General features: G+C 42.1%; 1 protein-coding gene across 1 annotated transcript in view; it reads right to left on the reverse strand.

Moving 5' to 3' along the window:
- Positions 1–1,254: 1,254 nt before the first annotated feature.
- The window catches only part of ISM1 (isthmin 1), a 39,132-nt gene continuing 23,902 nt past the window's right edge, over positions 1,255–16,484 (reverse strand). Inside the window, exons 3-6 of the mRNA XM_021527826.3 lie at positions 10,306–10,573; positions 7,173–7,316; positions 4,766–4,855; positions 1,255–3,129 (exon numbers count right to left, since the gene is read on the reverse strand). Of these exons, the coding sequence (XP_021383501.1) occupies positions 2,612–3,129; positions 4,766–4,855; positions 7,173–7,316; positions 10,306–10,573 (1,020 nt within the window). The 3' untranslated portion in view covers positions 1,255–2,611. The remainder of the gene's footprint in view (positions 3,130–4,765; positions 4,856–7,172; positions 7,317–10,305; positions 10,574–16,484) is intronic.

Consider the following 16,484-nt stretch of genomic DNA (forward strand, 5'->3'; position numbering starts at 1 on the left):
TGGATCATAATTTATTATGAAATAGGACAGACTTTGTTTTTAATAAAGACTGTTACTTGAGAGAACAGACTATCTCAATCTGTGCTCCAGGACTCATCCTATGATGCACCTGGTAGGTCCTATCAGAAGTTATTTGGCTCCCTCAGTTTTCAGTCTTGGCAAATTATGAGTGGTAGGACTTGAAACTTTGTGCGTCATTTCATTTATTAGAATAATTTTTCCTCTTCCCTGACACTTTATGTGCTATGTTCTGTATTAATAGTGTAGTAGCATTTCTCAATAGCACCATAATTTACTAATCCACAAAGGGCAGGGATGTGTTTTATATTTCAAGAATTGTGACCAACGGCCCTCTCATCTCTCTCCCAGAGAAACCTGAGAATGTTGTTCCCCCCCACATTGTTAAGTAAGAAGCAGAGCTTTCTCCCTGAAAATACCTATCTTCCCTCTGAAGTGATCCTGGAGTTCCTTGTGCCTTTCATCCATCTGCTGTCAATTTAACTGGCTCCACGAGCTAGTGGTGCCTTCATATGACCTTGCAAGTATTTACAAAATCTGGTTTCCATAAAAAATAAGGGGTGATCCCTATGCTTACCCTCCTTCTCAACTAACCATGTTTTGTTACTACCAGCTTGTGCTAGACCATATCCACGTCTTCCCCACCAACTCAAGTCTGGATCTGGGATGCTCCGATGACTTGGCCAAGTTTTCCAGCTGCAGAGCCGTCGCTGGTGCAGATGTGCAGTGGCTTTGCCTGGACCGCTGTTGTTTCTGGAGACTTGGAGCACAGTGCTGGGGCTCTGCAGCCCAGCAGATCTGGCAGAGCCTCCAGCACGGGTCAGACTGCCTTTGGACCCCTGGTTTGCACCACCTGGGCAGACCAACACACACCTGGCCCAGCCCAGTGCCGCTGTTAATGCCAGGGCACCATGCACGTGTCCGTCCATGAGTTTGCAATCAACCTGACCTGAAAGGCCAACAGAGACATGGAAAAGATTTTACAGGAAGCCACAGAAGGGTTTGGGTTGGAAGGGACCTTAAATATCATCTATGTGTGTCTGTATACAGCAGGGGGAATTGCCTTTTATGTCGGTCATGAATCTTTGAGCTCAGACTGACTGCAATGCTGGTCAGCTTTAATTCTGTGTGGGGTTCCATATATGTGTGTCAGACCACATAACCCCAAAACAGGCATATTTCTAGTGACATTTAGCCTTAGTTTCCCAAATGAACACACTGACTTGCAGCAAGGCAGTCTTTCACAGGATGGAACTGCATTTATTTACCCAGGGTGTAACTTTAATCTTTCATCAGAATGCAGATATGAGCTGCTTTATGACAGTTTGTAAACTTGCACTTTATAAAAATTTGGGAATAAAACCTTTGCTAACAACAGTTGTGTTCTTGGAAATCAAGTTCCATCTACCGAAACCTTTTATGTTAGAGATACATCCCACATGTGAGTCATTGTTACAATTCAATAAATACTTTACAAAAATAATGCTAGCTTTTTTAAAAAAATTAAGACACTTTAAGACACCAGTAGTTCCTCCCAGAAAGCTTCCCTTAAAGAATAGCTTCTTCTGTAGGACACTGCATTCAGCATAAGAAAAATGGGGGAAAAGGGCTCGTTGCATCTTTTATCCCAGGGATCTTGTGGATTCCAGTTTTACTGTTCTCTAAAATAATAAACTTCCTTTTCTTAAAAGAAAGAAACAAGCAGATCCAAACATTCTTTGTATTAAAACCTGGGAAGGAACTGTGATCTTTTTGGTTCTTTGACATGGATTCCTTCTCTGCCCTCACTCCTCCAAAGACTTACAGCATGTTCAGTTCATGGTTCACAGCTGCTCTGGAGATGTAACCCCCAACAGATGCAGCTCTGTACCAGAGATGTCTCCAGGAGGGGGCTGTTTGTAACTCTTGCAGAACCACTGCACCAGGACATTTTCTGGCCCGTAGGAAAGCCACAGCTACATCTTCCTGCAAGCCTACCCCAGGTGGACTGCAAATACCTGAGCTAGAAGGTAACAGGAAGAATTCCAAGAGAAAAATTGGTAGGGATTTTCTATATTCAGTTTTGACTATTACCCTTCCAAAAGAAATTCCTTCCTCCTTAGATATGACTGGTCATGAAACTAATTATAGAGAAAACTGATGCTGTAGGTGCATTAATCTTGTAAACCATTCCCATATGGAAGAGTACATTCTTCAATCCTATTGTTTATAACAACTTTTAAGTATGTGCCTCCTCAGCTGGGGCCTTGGGGCCTGATGGCGATGGCAGCTACCCTCCACCCCCTTCATTAGGTTACAGATGGGAAATAAAATGAAATGCACATTATTACATGAACGTTATTGCAGTATAAAATCCTATCAGGACAAGACTTATGTATGTCTGTATGCAAAAATAGGTGTGTGTGAGACAGAGATATGTGTTTATAAATTACACACACTGTGAAAAATACTCATGTATTATATTACAACTATATACATTCATCAGAAAGGAACTGACCAACCCCTTTCGAGGAGCCAACGCAGCAGCCATCATCAGTTCTTTGGCATCCAGGAAACGAATGCTATTTTGCATCTGAAGAAAAGGAAAATCTCCTCAGTATTCCCTTGCTTCTTGAAACTGCTTGTAGTAGTCTTCGTCTGACGGGTTTTCTGTGCACTTCTGCCCATTGTTGGGAGGCCGGGCTTCATTGTAGCGGCTCCAGTCACCTTTGCATATGATCCAAGGCAGAATGTCCACTTTGTAGTGGAGTTCCGCTGAGAATTCGATGCTGATCAGGTTGGGTGTTCCTGCCCCTTTGCCCCTGGTGATCAGCTGCATGTTATCATCGTAGCAGCAGTGCTGCGCTGCGAGCGTCGTGCTCTCCAAAGACAGCATGGAGCGGATGCAGTATCGTGCTGTGGGCTTATAGATCTCCAGTTTTTCCTTTGGACCACTCGCATCCTTCCAGCGGAAGCTCTTCCTCTTAAGTCGGTCAAAGATTTCAGCAGTGCTGTACGCAACTTCTCTGGGGTAGGAGCACGGGCAGCTGGGAAGGTCGTTGACCACTTTGTGCATATATTTCTTCAGGAACTCGCTCTTGCAGCTCATCCATCTCTCACAGCTATCAGTATCTGTTTCAGGGCAGGAAATGGAAACTTAAGATACATTAAGCAGCATCCCACTTGGTGTGATCAGTGATAGCAACTGAGTAAAGTGCTCTGCTGTAGAAAGAAAGGGCAATCACAGTTTGCTGCCCTGCCCACAGTGTATTGCTGTGCTGTCTTGTCAGATAAAGAAATCATGTGTGACTGATTTGAGTGCCTCAGGCAGTGCTAGTCTGAGTTACAGTGCAGAACCGGGCCAGTAGGAATCTGTGACATGTTTTCTACCTGGAAAATTTTAATTAAGCTACTGATATCTCCATGCAGCACAAGAGACACTACCATGGGTTGGTAAGCAGCAGAAAAAGGGAAATCACAATGATTTGATGCCAGTCTCCAGTTAGAATCCTTAGTCAGAACACACTCAACAGGGAAAATGGCAGTCAGATGATGAAGGATTAAGTTTCAGAAAATGCTAGAGATTACAAGATGGCAAGCAAGGCCTGTATTACTCATTTTGAAGTACATTTTAGACCCTAATTCAGTGTTTCTTAAAAAAACAAATACTTTTTTCTATTTGATATTCATTCACTTTTCAAGCATCAATATCTCAAACATGGAGGCTGACATCTTATCTGGCAAATGCAGCCAAAAGTGATTCAGGTTCTAAAAGGGCCTATGGGATATAACATCAGTGGCCGTACATCAGCAGGAGTTTATGGTGCCAGAGGCATGACATATAGCTGGGATTGAAGAGACTTGTAGACCAGTACCATATTTAGTACCAGCACTTCATTATTTTGCAAGACTCTTGGGAGAATCCAGGTAAACATCCTACCTAAAACATTATTAAAGGCGTCTATATCATCCTATGGGCTATCAAAAACCACCTGCATTCTTGCCCCACACTTACTTTAAGAGGACTCTGCAGGAGAGTAACTAACTGGGACCTAAAACTCTTACAGCACACATTGTTGCAAAATATTTACTTAGTGATCTGTGTCCTGTGTTTCTATCTCCTTAAAGAGGCTCATCCTGTCTGTCATTAACTACTGTGCTCAGCCACCATAGTAGGGAGGTGCTGGGTTACAATATTTATTCAATTAATCCAGCATCCAGTGTCTCTGAGTGGCCACACTATAGTTTCATTGCAGGGACAAAATCAGAAGATTGCAGATGTTGGATTGAGTTTTAGATAGTTCAGAATCAAGCCATGTCCTATAAAATTGCATTGGCTACTCCCACTGCAGCACACAGAGCTATAAAAGCAATGCATGCTCATAAAAGTCATTGTCTTATTTTTCCTTTTTTTTTCTGATGTGACAACTGTATTCTTTTATATGAAATGAAAATTCTTTTATAGGCTATTTAACCAAAATAGTAAAGCGTGTTTGATTTCCCCCCCACTCCATTCCTGTGGAGTCCTACAGCTCTTTTCTGAATTAGGACAACAAATAACCCTTTTATGATGAAACAAGCACAGGACTTAAGGGGTGAAAGATTCTATGACCAAAGCAAATTTTCAGATCACAAACAGGAGCAAGATAATAAATGGCTGTTACTATTGACATTGTTAATGCTAAACTCAGTATCTCGATCCCCCAGAACTAATAAAATCCTAAGGAAGTCTCTTATCTGTTACTGAAGGATTGACTAGGCTGCTTACCAACTTCAAACAGTTTGGTTGCATTGAAGTCTTCACTCCCTGCAAGTAAACTCACTTCTGTGGCAGCTGTCCGGAAGGTATCTTCGATCCCTAAGACAAACACGTGTTAGTGGTGCTGCTGTTTTCTCATTAAAACACAATGGAACCAGCTGCCTCCTTGCCACCCCTTCTTCCCCAGGCTCTGCAAGGTGCTTTGTTTTGCCAGGGAACCATTCTGAAGTTGCTGTTGGACTGTTCCTTTAAAGCCACAATGACCAAGGAATCTGAGCTGTTAATAAAACAGAGTAACAGGCCTGAAGACAGGTGAGGAGTTTAGCTCTGTACACAGGCAACCATTTCTCAAGGAAGAAGGATGCTGTTACAGGAAGACTGATGCTTGTTGGTCTCTCCCAGTGCCAGGAAGTTAAAAGGTGTGAGTAGGCAAGAGATAACCAACCTCTTCAAGCAATTCCATCCCCTCCACTTAACAGCTGTCAAATAAAATATCAGCATCTCAACATATCAGGATTTACCAGCAGTCTCCAGTTAATTGTTTGCTACCAGTTGAGAGAAACAGAGATTAACAGAAAAATGATCTTTCCAAAGTAAACATCCTTTTGTTGCTGCTTTAGTTCAGCCTATTGACACGTCTAGCATTTCTGTGCCATGTAGGCTTAACACAAGTAGGTTTCAGGTTTTTTTTCCCTTTCCTCTCCATTGAATTGAAGACCTCTAAAGAGAACTGAAAGATCTTTAATATGTGATAACTATATGGTTAATAATGAAGTCTATTCACCATGATCTGGCCAATGAACTTTCTCCTGATCTCCTGAACTGGGGCATAATAGTGGCTTGCAAAACTTCAAAACAGCCTCAGGCCAATTTTCAATAAAATTATCATAGAGTTTTGCCTTAACTCCAGCACTAGATGTAGAATAATAGATACCCAAGAACCCATTACAAGGCAGTAATTCACTGTTGGAATTATAAACAGCAGAAGCTGAGCTTTGACCTTGTAATTTCAAAACTGTCAGCACAGCATCAAAGAGTGACTATATTTTGCTTGCTGATCGTTGGAGGTCCGTTATATGACATAATATATTCTTTCAATTTTTCCACTTTTTGGCGCTAGCTGGTAATAAATACTAGAGAATATAAGTGGAGGTTACTTGCTTTCTTCTGGAATTAACTCATTGAGGTTTTAGGATGTATGAGAGCATGCAGAAACATTTTTCCCAGGACTGCCTTGCAGTTGTTGCTTTGCAATGGAGACATGGATCTATCTGTGAGTGAGAAACTTCTTTCTAACTCTCTCACCAAGTCTTTTAAGTCTCTTCTCCAGCACTGTTGACATTTTATTTCCCATTAAAAAAATCCTAACCTCCAGTTTAAGAATTTCTGCCTTTCTGAGTCATTAAGTAAACTGAGAATAATGCATACCACCATGACTTGTGTTTTCACTTCTCTCTGATCTTGGGAAGTAATGAACTTGCACTTGTTCCCTGTGTTGTGGCAATTACTGCATGACAAATTAGCCTAAATTTAAACACACGGCAACATCTAAAAATCAGTTTTCCATAGCAGCTTCAAATTTTCATGATGTAGGCTTGAGTGCTCAGCTCTGATTTTGCCGAAGTGAAGACGGTGTGATGGTAAAGACACTTCAAAATGTGAACGGGTAGGAGCTAAGGCAAGGTTCCTTGACCATATTTTCTGAATATATTCAAGCCAAAACTATACATTCCTTCATCCCTGTTCCCAATGCAAGCAAGGCCATTCACTTCACAGCAAAACAGGAGCTCACTGAGGTAACAGCACAGCTGGCTTGAAATTCTAAAACAGCTCCAAATTAGTTTCAAGGGAGTAGATTACACCCTTTAGAATACAAAATGCCTATGCACAAAAATGACTACCATGACCTAGAGAAAGCCTGTACAGAATCACAGAAAAATGAGGTTGGAAGAGACCTCTAAGATCATCACGTCCAACCTATGCCCTAACATCACAACTAGACTATAGCACCAAGTGCCAAGTCCAGTCTTTTTTTAAACACATCCAGAGATGGTGATTCCACCACCTCCCTAGGAAGACAATTCCAGTATTTTATTATTCTTTCAGTGAAATTTTTTTTTTCCTAATATCCAACCTGTACCTTCCCTGACGTAGCTGAGACTGTGTCCTCTTGTTCTGCCAGTTGCTGCTGCTGTAGTTGTCTTTTAAGTCCTAGGGGACGGTGGACTGCATCTAGCAGTGCATCATTACTATGAATAAACGCCGTTGAAAATCAGTGCGTCTTCTCCCACCGGAACCCCTACCTTGCCCCAGAACACACAGGCACCAGGCTTTGTGTGCAGGACGGGTCTCTCCACCCCTGCCCACCTGTCCCTGCTTGCCCTGGCAGCAGTTCCCACCTGGGCAGGGTTCCCACCTGGGCAGTTGGGCCTGTCGCAGGTCCGGGACTCGGTGGCCGTGCAGGCGTAGCCGCAGGACCTGGTGCGCTTCTGGCTGCCGCTGCCGCAGGTGACGCTGCACAGGGACCACGGGCTCCAGTCGCCCTCGCCATCAATGTAATCTGTGTGAGGACAAATGGGAGGAAGGAAATGAGGAAACAAAACTCCTACTACCCCAAACTACTGTGTAGTGTTTTTTATTAAGAAGGCAAAATCACGAATGGGATCCAGATGTCTCTACCTGAAGCTTGGGCCGAATGCCAGGCGCAAGCCTGCTGTTTAAATGGTTTTCACACTTGATGCTCCTCAGGGAAATGCACACAACGTTATTTGAAAAAATATTTCCTTTCTCTTTTGACCTTTTGGCTGCTGAGGATCCTCAGCTGCAAAGCTCGGTCATGAACTAACAGTACACATCTATTCACATAATTTCCCTGCATATAGGAATATGTTTGTGGACCAAAGACTAATCGGGCAAAGGATAAATTCACTTTTCTTTTTCATCTTTTCAAAACACACAACAGTACTCAATTTTTGGGCAAGATGCATGTTGTTGGGCTATGGGAAGCTAAGGGTCATGAGTGAAAATCACAATTTTGTTTTTCAGTCCCTTAAACAGGGAACAGATATTTCAGGAATACTACTATGACAACAGGGAACCGCACGCTTTTCTTGCACCAAGAACAACATGCCATATTTAGTGTTTCATGTGAATTATTAAATAACATCAAATCTGACTAATACTAGAAGGAACCTTATGAAAAAGAAACATGATTTTTTTTCTTCTGGCAGACAGCCAAAGGCACTGACACCAGGTCTGCATAACAAAAGCTGATGCCACTGGGAGACTGGGAGTTCCTAAATCTTCACAAACAGCCTTCTTTGTAAGCTGTGTAAACTGTTGCACATCCCACCGTGTGAAGGCCACCAAACAAAGCCCATGAACCTGTCCCAGCTTTCTTGCCTTCCCACTGGCCTCCCTAGCTGAGGGGACATTTGGCTTAATGGTTTTCCCTGCAACCTACAGGAGATATTTTACTGTGATCATAACTTGCAGCTGTAGCTCCTTTGGGTTACATCACCACTGATAGCAAAGCAAAATCTGGTTTAGTGGCTCTGAGGCAGCTCTGCTCTACAGCTATAGGTAAGAGTACCTAAGCTACAGGAAGACTCAGGGAGGGTTCCCTGGTCTCTGTGCTACATGTAATTCCTGCTCCACCCCAGGGCCATGCTGTCTGTGGGCTTCCTGAGCTGGTTAGCAGAACACGTAACTTGATTTGTTCCATATGTAACGACTGACAACAACTCTGTGGGGTGCTATTAAACATTTATTGCCAGGAGTATGGGAAGGTTATATATCTCACTCAGAGCAAGCTGCCTAGATGCGAGTTCCCCATGGCAAGGACCTTATGTGTTTCTTCTCCTTTTCTGACAGGGCTGATGATGGGGAAGCCACCACACTGGAATCGGGTGTCTGCATTGGGTGTGGGTGTGAACACGGCTAATGTCAGTGTGCAAGACCCGTGGTTCTGGGATTTGCCAGCAGGTAGGCACCACAACAGTCCAAAAAGGCATCAGATGCCTCAGAAGTGATTTGCCCACTATGCCTGGCCCTGCTCTTCTTCCCGGCTCTTTTCCAATTCTTTTCTCTCCATGTGGTTGGCGAGGAGGAGGGCAGGAGAGCAGGTGCAATGCCTCTCAAACAGCCCAGCCCAGGAGACACAGGAAGGGCAGGGAGAGGCCTTGGCAGTGGCAGGAGGGGACAGAGACACACAGCAAAGGTATGAACATGTCAGTGGGTGGAACATCTACACCCCTCACGGGCAGGATCTGCTACTACACCCTGCTGGACAAGGCCATTATTTTATAATAGAAAAAAGGCCAGGAGTTGTTTCCAGTTAGCTGGATGCTCTGGTGTGCAGCAGGGAGCTTTAGGATAATTTTTAGACCTACCTACCTAGTGTTTACAGTGCACTATGAAGCACACTATTGAATATACCATGTTAGATTTTCAGTTGCAGCTCAACCTGTTCTTCCTATTTGCATATTTGTAATTCTTACTATGATTTATCTATCACAATTATTTGTGAAAGCAATTTTATTTAACTAATATGAATAACTGCCCAAGATATGAATTCTTGGCAATAAACTCGCTTACAAATAAACATAGGTGCAAAAAGAAGGGATAGACTTTAATCTTCTGGCCACAAAATTTAAAACATATGAACGTGTTTAAACACACTATTCCATAAAAACTCTCTCTTGATTTTTAAGATTCTAGTACTTCAAGTCAGTCAAATAATGGAAAAACAAGTTTGTTTTACCCAGGCACTCTGCAGCATCTGGGGAATAACAACAGAAATGCCAGGGTAAAAGTACCATGGCTTTGACACCTTGTTCTGACTAAAAGTAGTCTTTATTTACACACAACTTAAATTCAAGGGGCTCTTCCTGTGAGCACAGTTTAGCTCACCTCCCTTGGGTCATTCCCATGTGGATAGTCACAGCCTGTAAGGGCAGTGAATAGCTGTAGCTCTTCTCTGTTTCTGGTTTCTGCAACTATTTCATACAACAAGCTGAAAACAATTGTTTTCCCCATGACACATCTGGAAGAATATTACACGCACAAATACACAATGTTCCTGCTGCACATGCCACTCCCCACACATGCACCAACATAACTCATCTTATTTGTGTATCCACCAAATACTACTGCATTTCAGATCTTGCTTATTTATCCAATAGTTATATTCTGGTTCCCAAACCACCACACGATTCTAAATTTGTACTTACCCTTACTCTAAAAATAAACATGAAACCTTGTTTCCTCTACTTTTTAAAAAAAGCACATGTCGGACTGAAAAAGGCCCTCATACCAGTTATCCCTTCTGGGATTTTCAAGATTATAGATTTACTAGTGGAATGCAGCTACCACAGTACTGCTTGTGCATTTGCACAGATTTGTATTTGAAAGCCGATGAACAAAAGCCACATGTTGAACAATTCTATTTTGCTTGGCCTGATCTCAGCGATGCCTCACCATTCTCATTTCCCTCGTGCTTGTTTTTACAATCCCAAGATGCCCATACGAGGCCTGGAACACAAACCTACCATACTCTGGCTGCTCCTTGGACTCGAATGTCCGGTGACTCGGTGCATGACTATCCCACCCACCGAGAGGGTTGAGGAAGTTGCTGTCCTCAGTGGTGCTGTCATACTTGTAGTCCTGGTCACCGCTGCTCATGCGAGTCAGGGTGGAGGACCTCTGCCACCAGTTCCTCCAGTCGGGTGATGGGGCTGGCCAGCTGGGCTTGCTGCTCTCCTTCTGCAGATCCTTGTCTGTCTCTGTGTCAGGGCTATCCACCACTTCAATGGTGACCTGTGGGATTCAGAACAGACCAGCCTGACCGTCAATGCCTCCTCTTTGTCAGTGGGAAGCTTTCCATACAGCAAAGACAAGGTGCTGCCTGGCAAAGGGGCTGTGCAATGTCGCCCTGATTCTTAAGATTTTCTAAAGCCTTCTGAGTCTACATTCTGTTAGAAAACTTTCCCACACAATTTCTATAAACAACATATTGTTTTGTATTCATTCATGGAGGTGGAGAAACTTATGTACTAGTGGTTTGTCCAATGTCTTTGGAGAGGTGGCCCATTCACTCTCCAATCCACTGTCACCTTTGGAAAAGTATAAAAGTTGGATTCAGAGAATAAACCTTCTTCTTTACCTTGCAAATAGCAGGTGGCTCGCGTTGTGCTTTCACATGTCCTATAGCGACAGTGCAATACCATAGTTTTGGCATGTTGTAAACCATATGTGGATTACTGAACCCAGAGACATGCAAAGGCTGAGGGACTCTTTCTGCTACCTCTGCTGAATCAGACCTTGGAACCAAGGCTAGGAAAAATCCTGCACAAAATAATAACTCATGTTGTGCCTAAAACCCTTGCAGCAGAATTTTCTGTCTTATGGGGAAAATGTGTTTAGAGCCTAACATATATGACCAGGAAAAGGAAAAACAAACCTCTACTCTATGCTGAGGCTGAATTTGAGGTAAGCATGGCGCACACTAGTGTGCAGAACCTGTTCCAAGGACTTGGGTTGACTCAAGATAAGCAAGGCCATGTGTGTGAAGGTTAAGACGCAGAGCCCAGGTATTGCTGGGTTTGCATCTGTCTTGCCCCTCTGGCAGCAGCCCAGCTGTTACTGCTGCATGAAACCACACTTTGTGGCAGTGATGGGAGCCAGAGGCTCCTCTGACCATTGCTGAGTAAGCCACTTGCTGCAAAACCCTTTAAAGCAGGTCCTTTTGTCATGCTGGAAGAGTATAATGACCTGTTATGGTCAACCTGTTTATAGTTTCTAACAAAGCCCAGAACCAAAATTCAGAGTTTGCTGCCCAATTCCCTCACAGACATCACAAATGTCAATACCATTCTGCATAGAAGCAGCCTTTGATTATTGCTTTCTGTGCTGAACAATGTGTAATTGTAAAACTCTTGGATAAATACTGTGTGTGCACATAGGTGGCTATTTAGGTAGAAGCAGAGACTAGCCATGAGAAACCTCGGCACTGTGAGTCATGCAAACATTGGGTGGCCACAGATAGATCATAAAATGCTCTGATGTTTCATGCTAATATGCTTCAGTGATTACACTAGACTGGCTAAACAACCAAAACTGACTGCCAGATATATCTATAATATTTAATATGTATGGAGGCATTCCCAGCCTTTCAAGATGGTACACAATGAAAATCAGGTTATATAAACCAGAAATCATGTACTGTTATGCTAAAAGTAATTTACACCGCCCTGTGGATGTGCATTGTACATAAAATGTTCATTTTATACAAGTTTTATAACTAAAATCACAAGACACACATAAGAAAAAGAAAGAAAAGGTCACAGCTACCTTTAATCCACAGACTGTGACATACAAAGCAAAGCAGAACTGTCATGTCTTCATTTGCCCACATAGCCTTTCTTTGGAGACAGGAGATTTTGAACCTATTTCATGCTTTGCATTTGACCATAGGCCATGCCATTGAAATGAAAAACCTTGCAGGCTACTATGAAGCTCCACTGGTAAAAGAGCAAGAGCAAGAGAAAATGCAATAGTCAGCCTAATAGCATCTTTACACAAAGGGTATTTCATTCCCAGCCTAAATATGGGATTGGAATGATTACTTCATTAAAACTCAAGTTTCTACAGACCAAGAATTAAAATGGATTTCATAATCTTGAAAACATCAGATTCAGTTCAGGGATTCAAAAGTGCTACGTCTATCCAAGCAAAACAGAGTTTTCACAACAAATGAAAGGAAATCACCTTACTGAGCAGCAAACATTGCCAGTGGTGGGGCTCGGTACTCCCCACCTGGAAATCAGTACAGTTCTAGTACTTTAGCAGCAAGTATTTTTAGGACCACACTAACTCTCTTAGCAATGACTCAGCAAAGTGGAAAAAAACCAAACCCTCTGATTTAAAAATATGATAATTGCACCATATGCTTTGATAATCTGTACCTGTATGAAAGTCAATCAGCGTGAACTGGCATTATTTCAGCCAAGGATAATTTGAAGAATCACAAGAACTTGATTTTAAATAATGGTTGATGATGCCAAGTCAACTTAAGGAAAAGAGGGTTTGCAGGGACAGAGAAACTTTTTCTGAGCTTGATGCTACACTGGTGAGGAAAGGCAGGTGGAACACACATGCTTCCAGTGTCAACAGACCCCACCAAACCTCCAGCAGCACTGCCACTAACTTACTTCCAAGACTAGAATATCTGTGCAATCAGCCCCTTCAGTCTGTTTTTACCTCTGAGGAAGCTTATTAGAAAGGCCTCTAAAATGGGTTTTCCAACACAGTGCCAATTTAAAAATCAAAAACAGCAGAAGCAAAATCCAGTGTGATAGTTTGACACATATCTATGTTCCCCTCTCCACTGCTTTAAGCTTTGATTACCAAGGTGTTTATTGTGGAATAAAAATCATGCAGTGAAAGAAATTCTGTAAAGAATCCTGGGATTGTCTGAACTGCCACTCTTGGAAATTAGAAGCCAGCTTCAATCAGCTCTGGTGTTTTCAGGGACTTGGCTTTATGGACCTTCCAGAGGCTGGGAGGAAATCAGTGCATAGTCCTAGGAATCCCTCCACCACTCTATGACCCAGAAGTTAGGGCAAAATAGTGAGAAGAGACTGCTGTTCCAGGTGAGCAATTGCTCCCTTATCCCAGTCTAAAATTTTGAAAAATGAGCTTTCACTGAGTTCTTCCCAGTACTTACAGATAGACTTACAGTGTTAGTCCATGACTGCACTTACACATATACTTGTACACATTGGTGGCACTGAAATATGTAACTTGTGTGATCAGTTTCTATATTGGGGGCTGTTTATAAAAAGGAATAAAGAAATCAGGAATTAGAGAATAAAGATCAAGAACTAGAATAATACAAACCAAGCGTTTAGAGAAGCTCTGGAAAAGCTTTCATACTATGTAAGTATTCCAACAAAAAAATGTTCTCTTAAAAATTAAAAACCAGATCTGGTTTAGCAGCTCTACCTTGGAGCCCATTTTAGAGGCTGATTTCTTCTTCCAGTGTTTATCAAAACTGTAAAGATTCATTTTTTCTCAAGCTTCCCAAAATGTCTGTGGTAACACAGTTCTTGTATAAATCCACAATCATCCCCAGAAGTACTCAAACCTAAAATAAAGCCACTTTGTTGTCTGAGCTAGGAATAAGGACATTAATCTGAAAACTGTTAAAACCAATTGGCGTAAGCACATTAAAACAACAGATTTGCAATCAATTTCTAATGAAACAAGTGTATCATGCACAGATGTCTCCAGACACCAACATCCAATTTTCTCTTGGCCAAAAATATACAGAAGATAAAGATTATCCCAGCCTGTTAGAGTGCACAAAAAGTTCTGTGTTCCTCTTTACTGAGACAATGTTTCTGAATTCACTTTACTGATGTAAACATTGCCCTAAGCGACTAGAAGATTATGTTTCAGGAAGAACTGTGTTTGTCATGTGCAAGCAGCAGATCCTACAACATTTCTATCCTGTTTTTTTTTCATGCAATTGATGCAAATTTTCAATACGGGACTTGCCATTCTGGGTAAGATACACATGTGCAAGTCAGCAATGAGGTAAGTACAACAGGAGAACAGAAACACGTTCAGTATGAGATTGAAATGGTACACCTGGCTTTACATCCCATAATTTTAATTAAAATGCTATCAGCAGTGACAGTAATTTAGTTCTGGTTGTGACATGTCATTTAGAACAGTTCCTGGACTTTAAAAGTGAAGGTCACTCAAGCTTTGTTAGAAGCAAAGAAGACAATGTGACTTGAGACCTGAAATTTCTATTTAATGTTGCCAAATATAAATGTTAGCTAAAAAGTACATCTAATAAAATGTGTGAAAAATGACATTATGATGCAGGTGGATGTGAAGGAAATGGCCATGGGTGAACCCGGAGATGAGTTGAGCCCTGCAGTTCTTTTTTCAAAGCAGATCGTACAGCCTTGTTTCTCCGTGGTTGTGCATGTTCGTAGAGTGGGTGGTTTTGTGTAGATGTGTTTCTAAGAGAAGGTAGTAACCCAGTAGGTATCAAAGAGAGAAAAGAGGTAATGAGTAGATAACAAAGCTAACACAGCAGCCTGGAGTGGTGTGACTGGTGAATATGGCCACAGGCCTTGTGGCAAATGACAAAGACGAAGCAGGCATTAACTTCTGCTTTAAAACCACTCCTGTCAATTAACATGTCTATCAACATGGTTTTAAACAGGAATCCTACCTGTTTCTGTGCAATTTTCACCCAGGACATGTCACCTCATCAAAATGTTTAACACATCCATTAGAACTGGAGCTCATCCAGCTGGGTTTCAGCTCTCTTGGTCATGAAGCTTGACCAAGATCTAAGTTCAGTGAGGAACATGAATATCAACAAAATGCCCTTATTGCCCAAACAGGTTGTGAACTCCCCGTCCCTGCAGGTATGACAAGGCTGGATAGGGCTCTGAACAGCCTGATCTAATGGAAGGTGTCCCTGCCCGTGGCAGGGGGACTTTAATGAGATGATCTTGATGGTCCTTTTCAACCCAAACCACTCCATGGTTCTGTGAGTTTTCCCTTTTCTGCTCATTTGTCGTGCAACAACAGAGCAGCACATTCCCTGACCCTGTTTTCAGTACACAAACCTGGGAAATCACTAATAAAAAGAAAAGGTGAGGGACAAGAGCAAAAGGTTCAATTGCAGATTGAAACATCTGGCTACAAATAGAGGGTTGGCTGCAGAGGGTGGAGAGGTTGTAGAAGGCTGTTTGGAACAGACAAGAAAAATCCATCAGAAATGGAAAACGGGCAGGTTCCTATACACCTCTCATGTGACTTCTTTCTGCTGCTCAGGGGAAAGACTAATTCCGACTTTGAATAATAACCCTGACAAATTACAGGGTCTGCACAGGCATCCCTTGCCTGGTCTGTCAAACAAGTGCAAACCTAGACAGCAGGAATTTTCCACTTGTGAAATGAAAAAAAAAAGTGCAATCACACAACCAAAAGTTTTTGTACACCTTCTCGTCTAGAAGTCTTCCAGGCATTGACAGAATCATTAAAATGACAAAAAAGAAAACAAAATACACCAAACCAAGCAGCCAGTCTGTGCTCAACAGCAGTGACTGTGGGTAAAAATTTTACAAGGCTAGATCACCACAGGAAGGCCAATAAGAGTTGTCCTGGTCATGTATGCAAAGAGTCATATTTATTTGGATTACTACAGTTCTGACTGTTGCTTCTGAGGGTTTTCTAGAGACAGTCTGCTGTACTTACATTATCATCTGATAAATACGGGGGTACCTGGGGTAATCTCAATTCCTCTGATGGTGTTCTGATACTCACTTTTAGATCATCACTAAAAATGCACATAGCAGGGCATGATGCAGCAAGCACCATCTCACAGATCTCACAGGAACCAGAGAAGAAATAGCCCTAAAGAGAACTCTCTGGAGCATTTTTTCCACCTGCTTTTTTGGAAGAAATTTATGCCTCTTTCTTAGATTTTTTAATTCCCAGGTATAATTTCCATTTTAAAATGCTATTTTTGGTTTATGCAGTAGGAGGAAAAAGAGGGTTTGAGTCTTTGAGAAGAAAATATGGCCATTGTGCTATCTTAAAACAGAGGCTGTTTTCTCCTATCCAGCCTCTCAGTCCTAGGAGGACTCTTTAAATCAACACTCCCAGAACTGTAACTTACAGATCTGGGAGCCATTGTGCA

The sequence above is a fragment of the Lonchura striata genome, chromosome 3, assembly GCF_046129695.1.
Source record: "Lonchura striata isolate bLonStr1 chromosome 3, bLonStr1.mat, whole genome shotgun sequence".
NCBI classification, from domain to species: domain Eukaryota; kingdom Metazoa; phylum Chordata; class Aves; order Passeriformes; family Estrildidae; genus Lonchura; species Lonchura striata.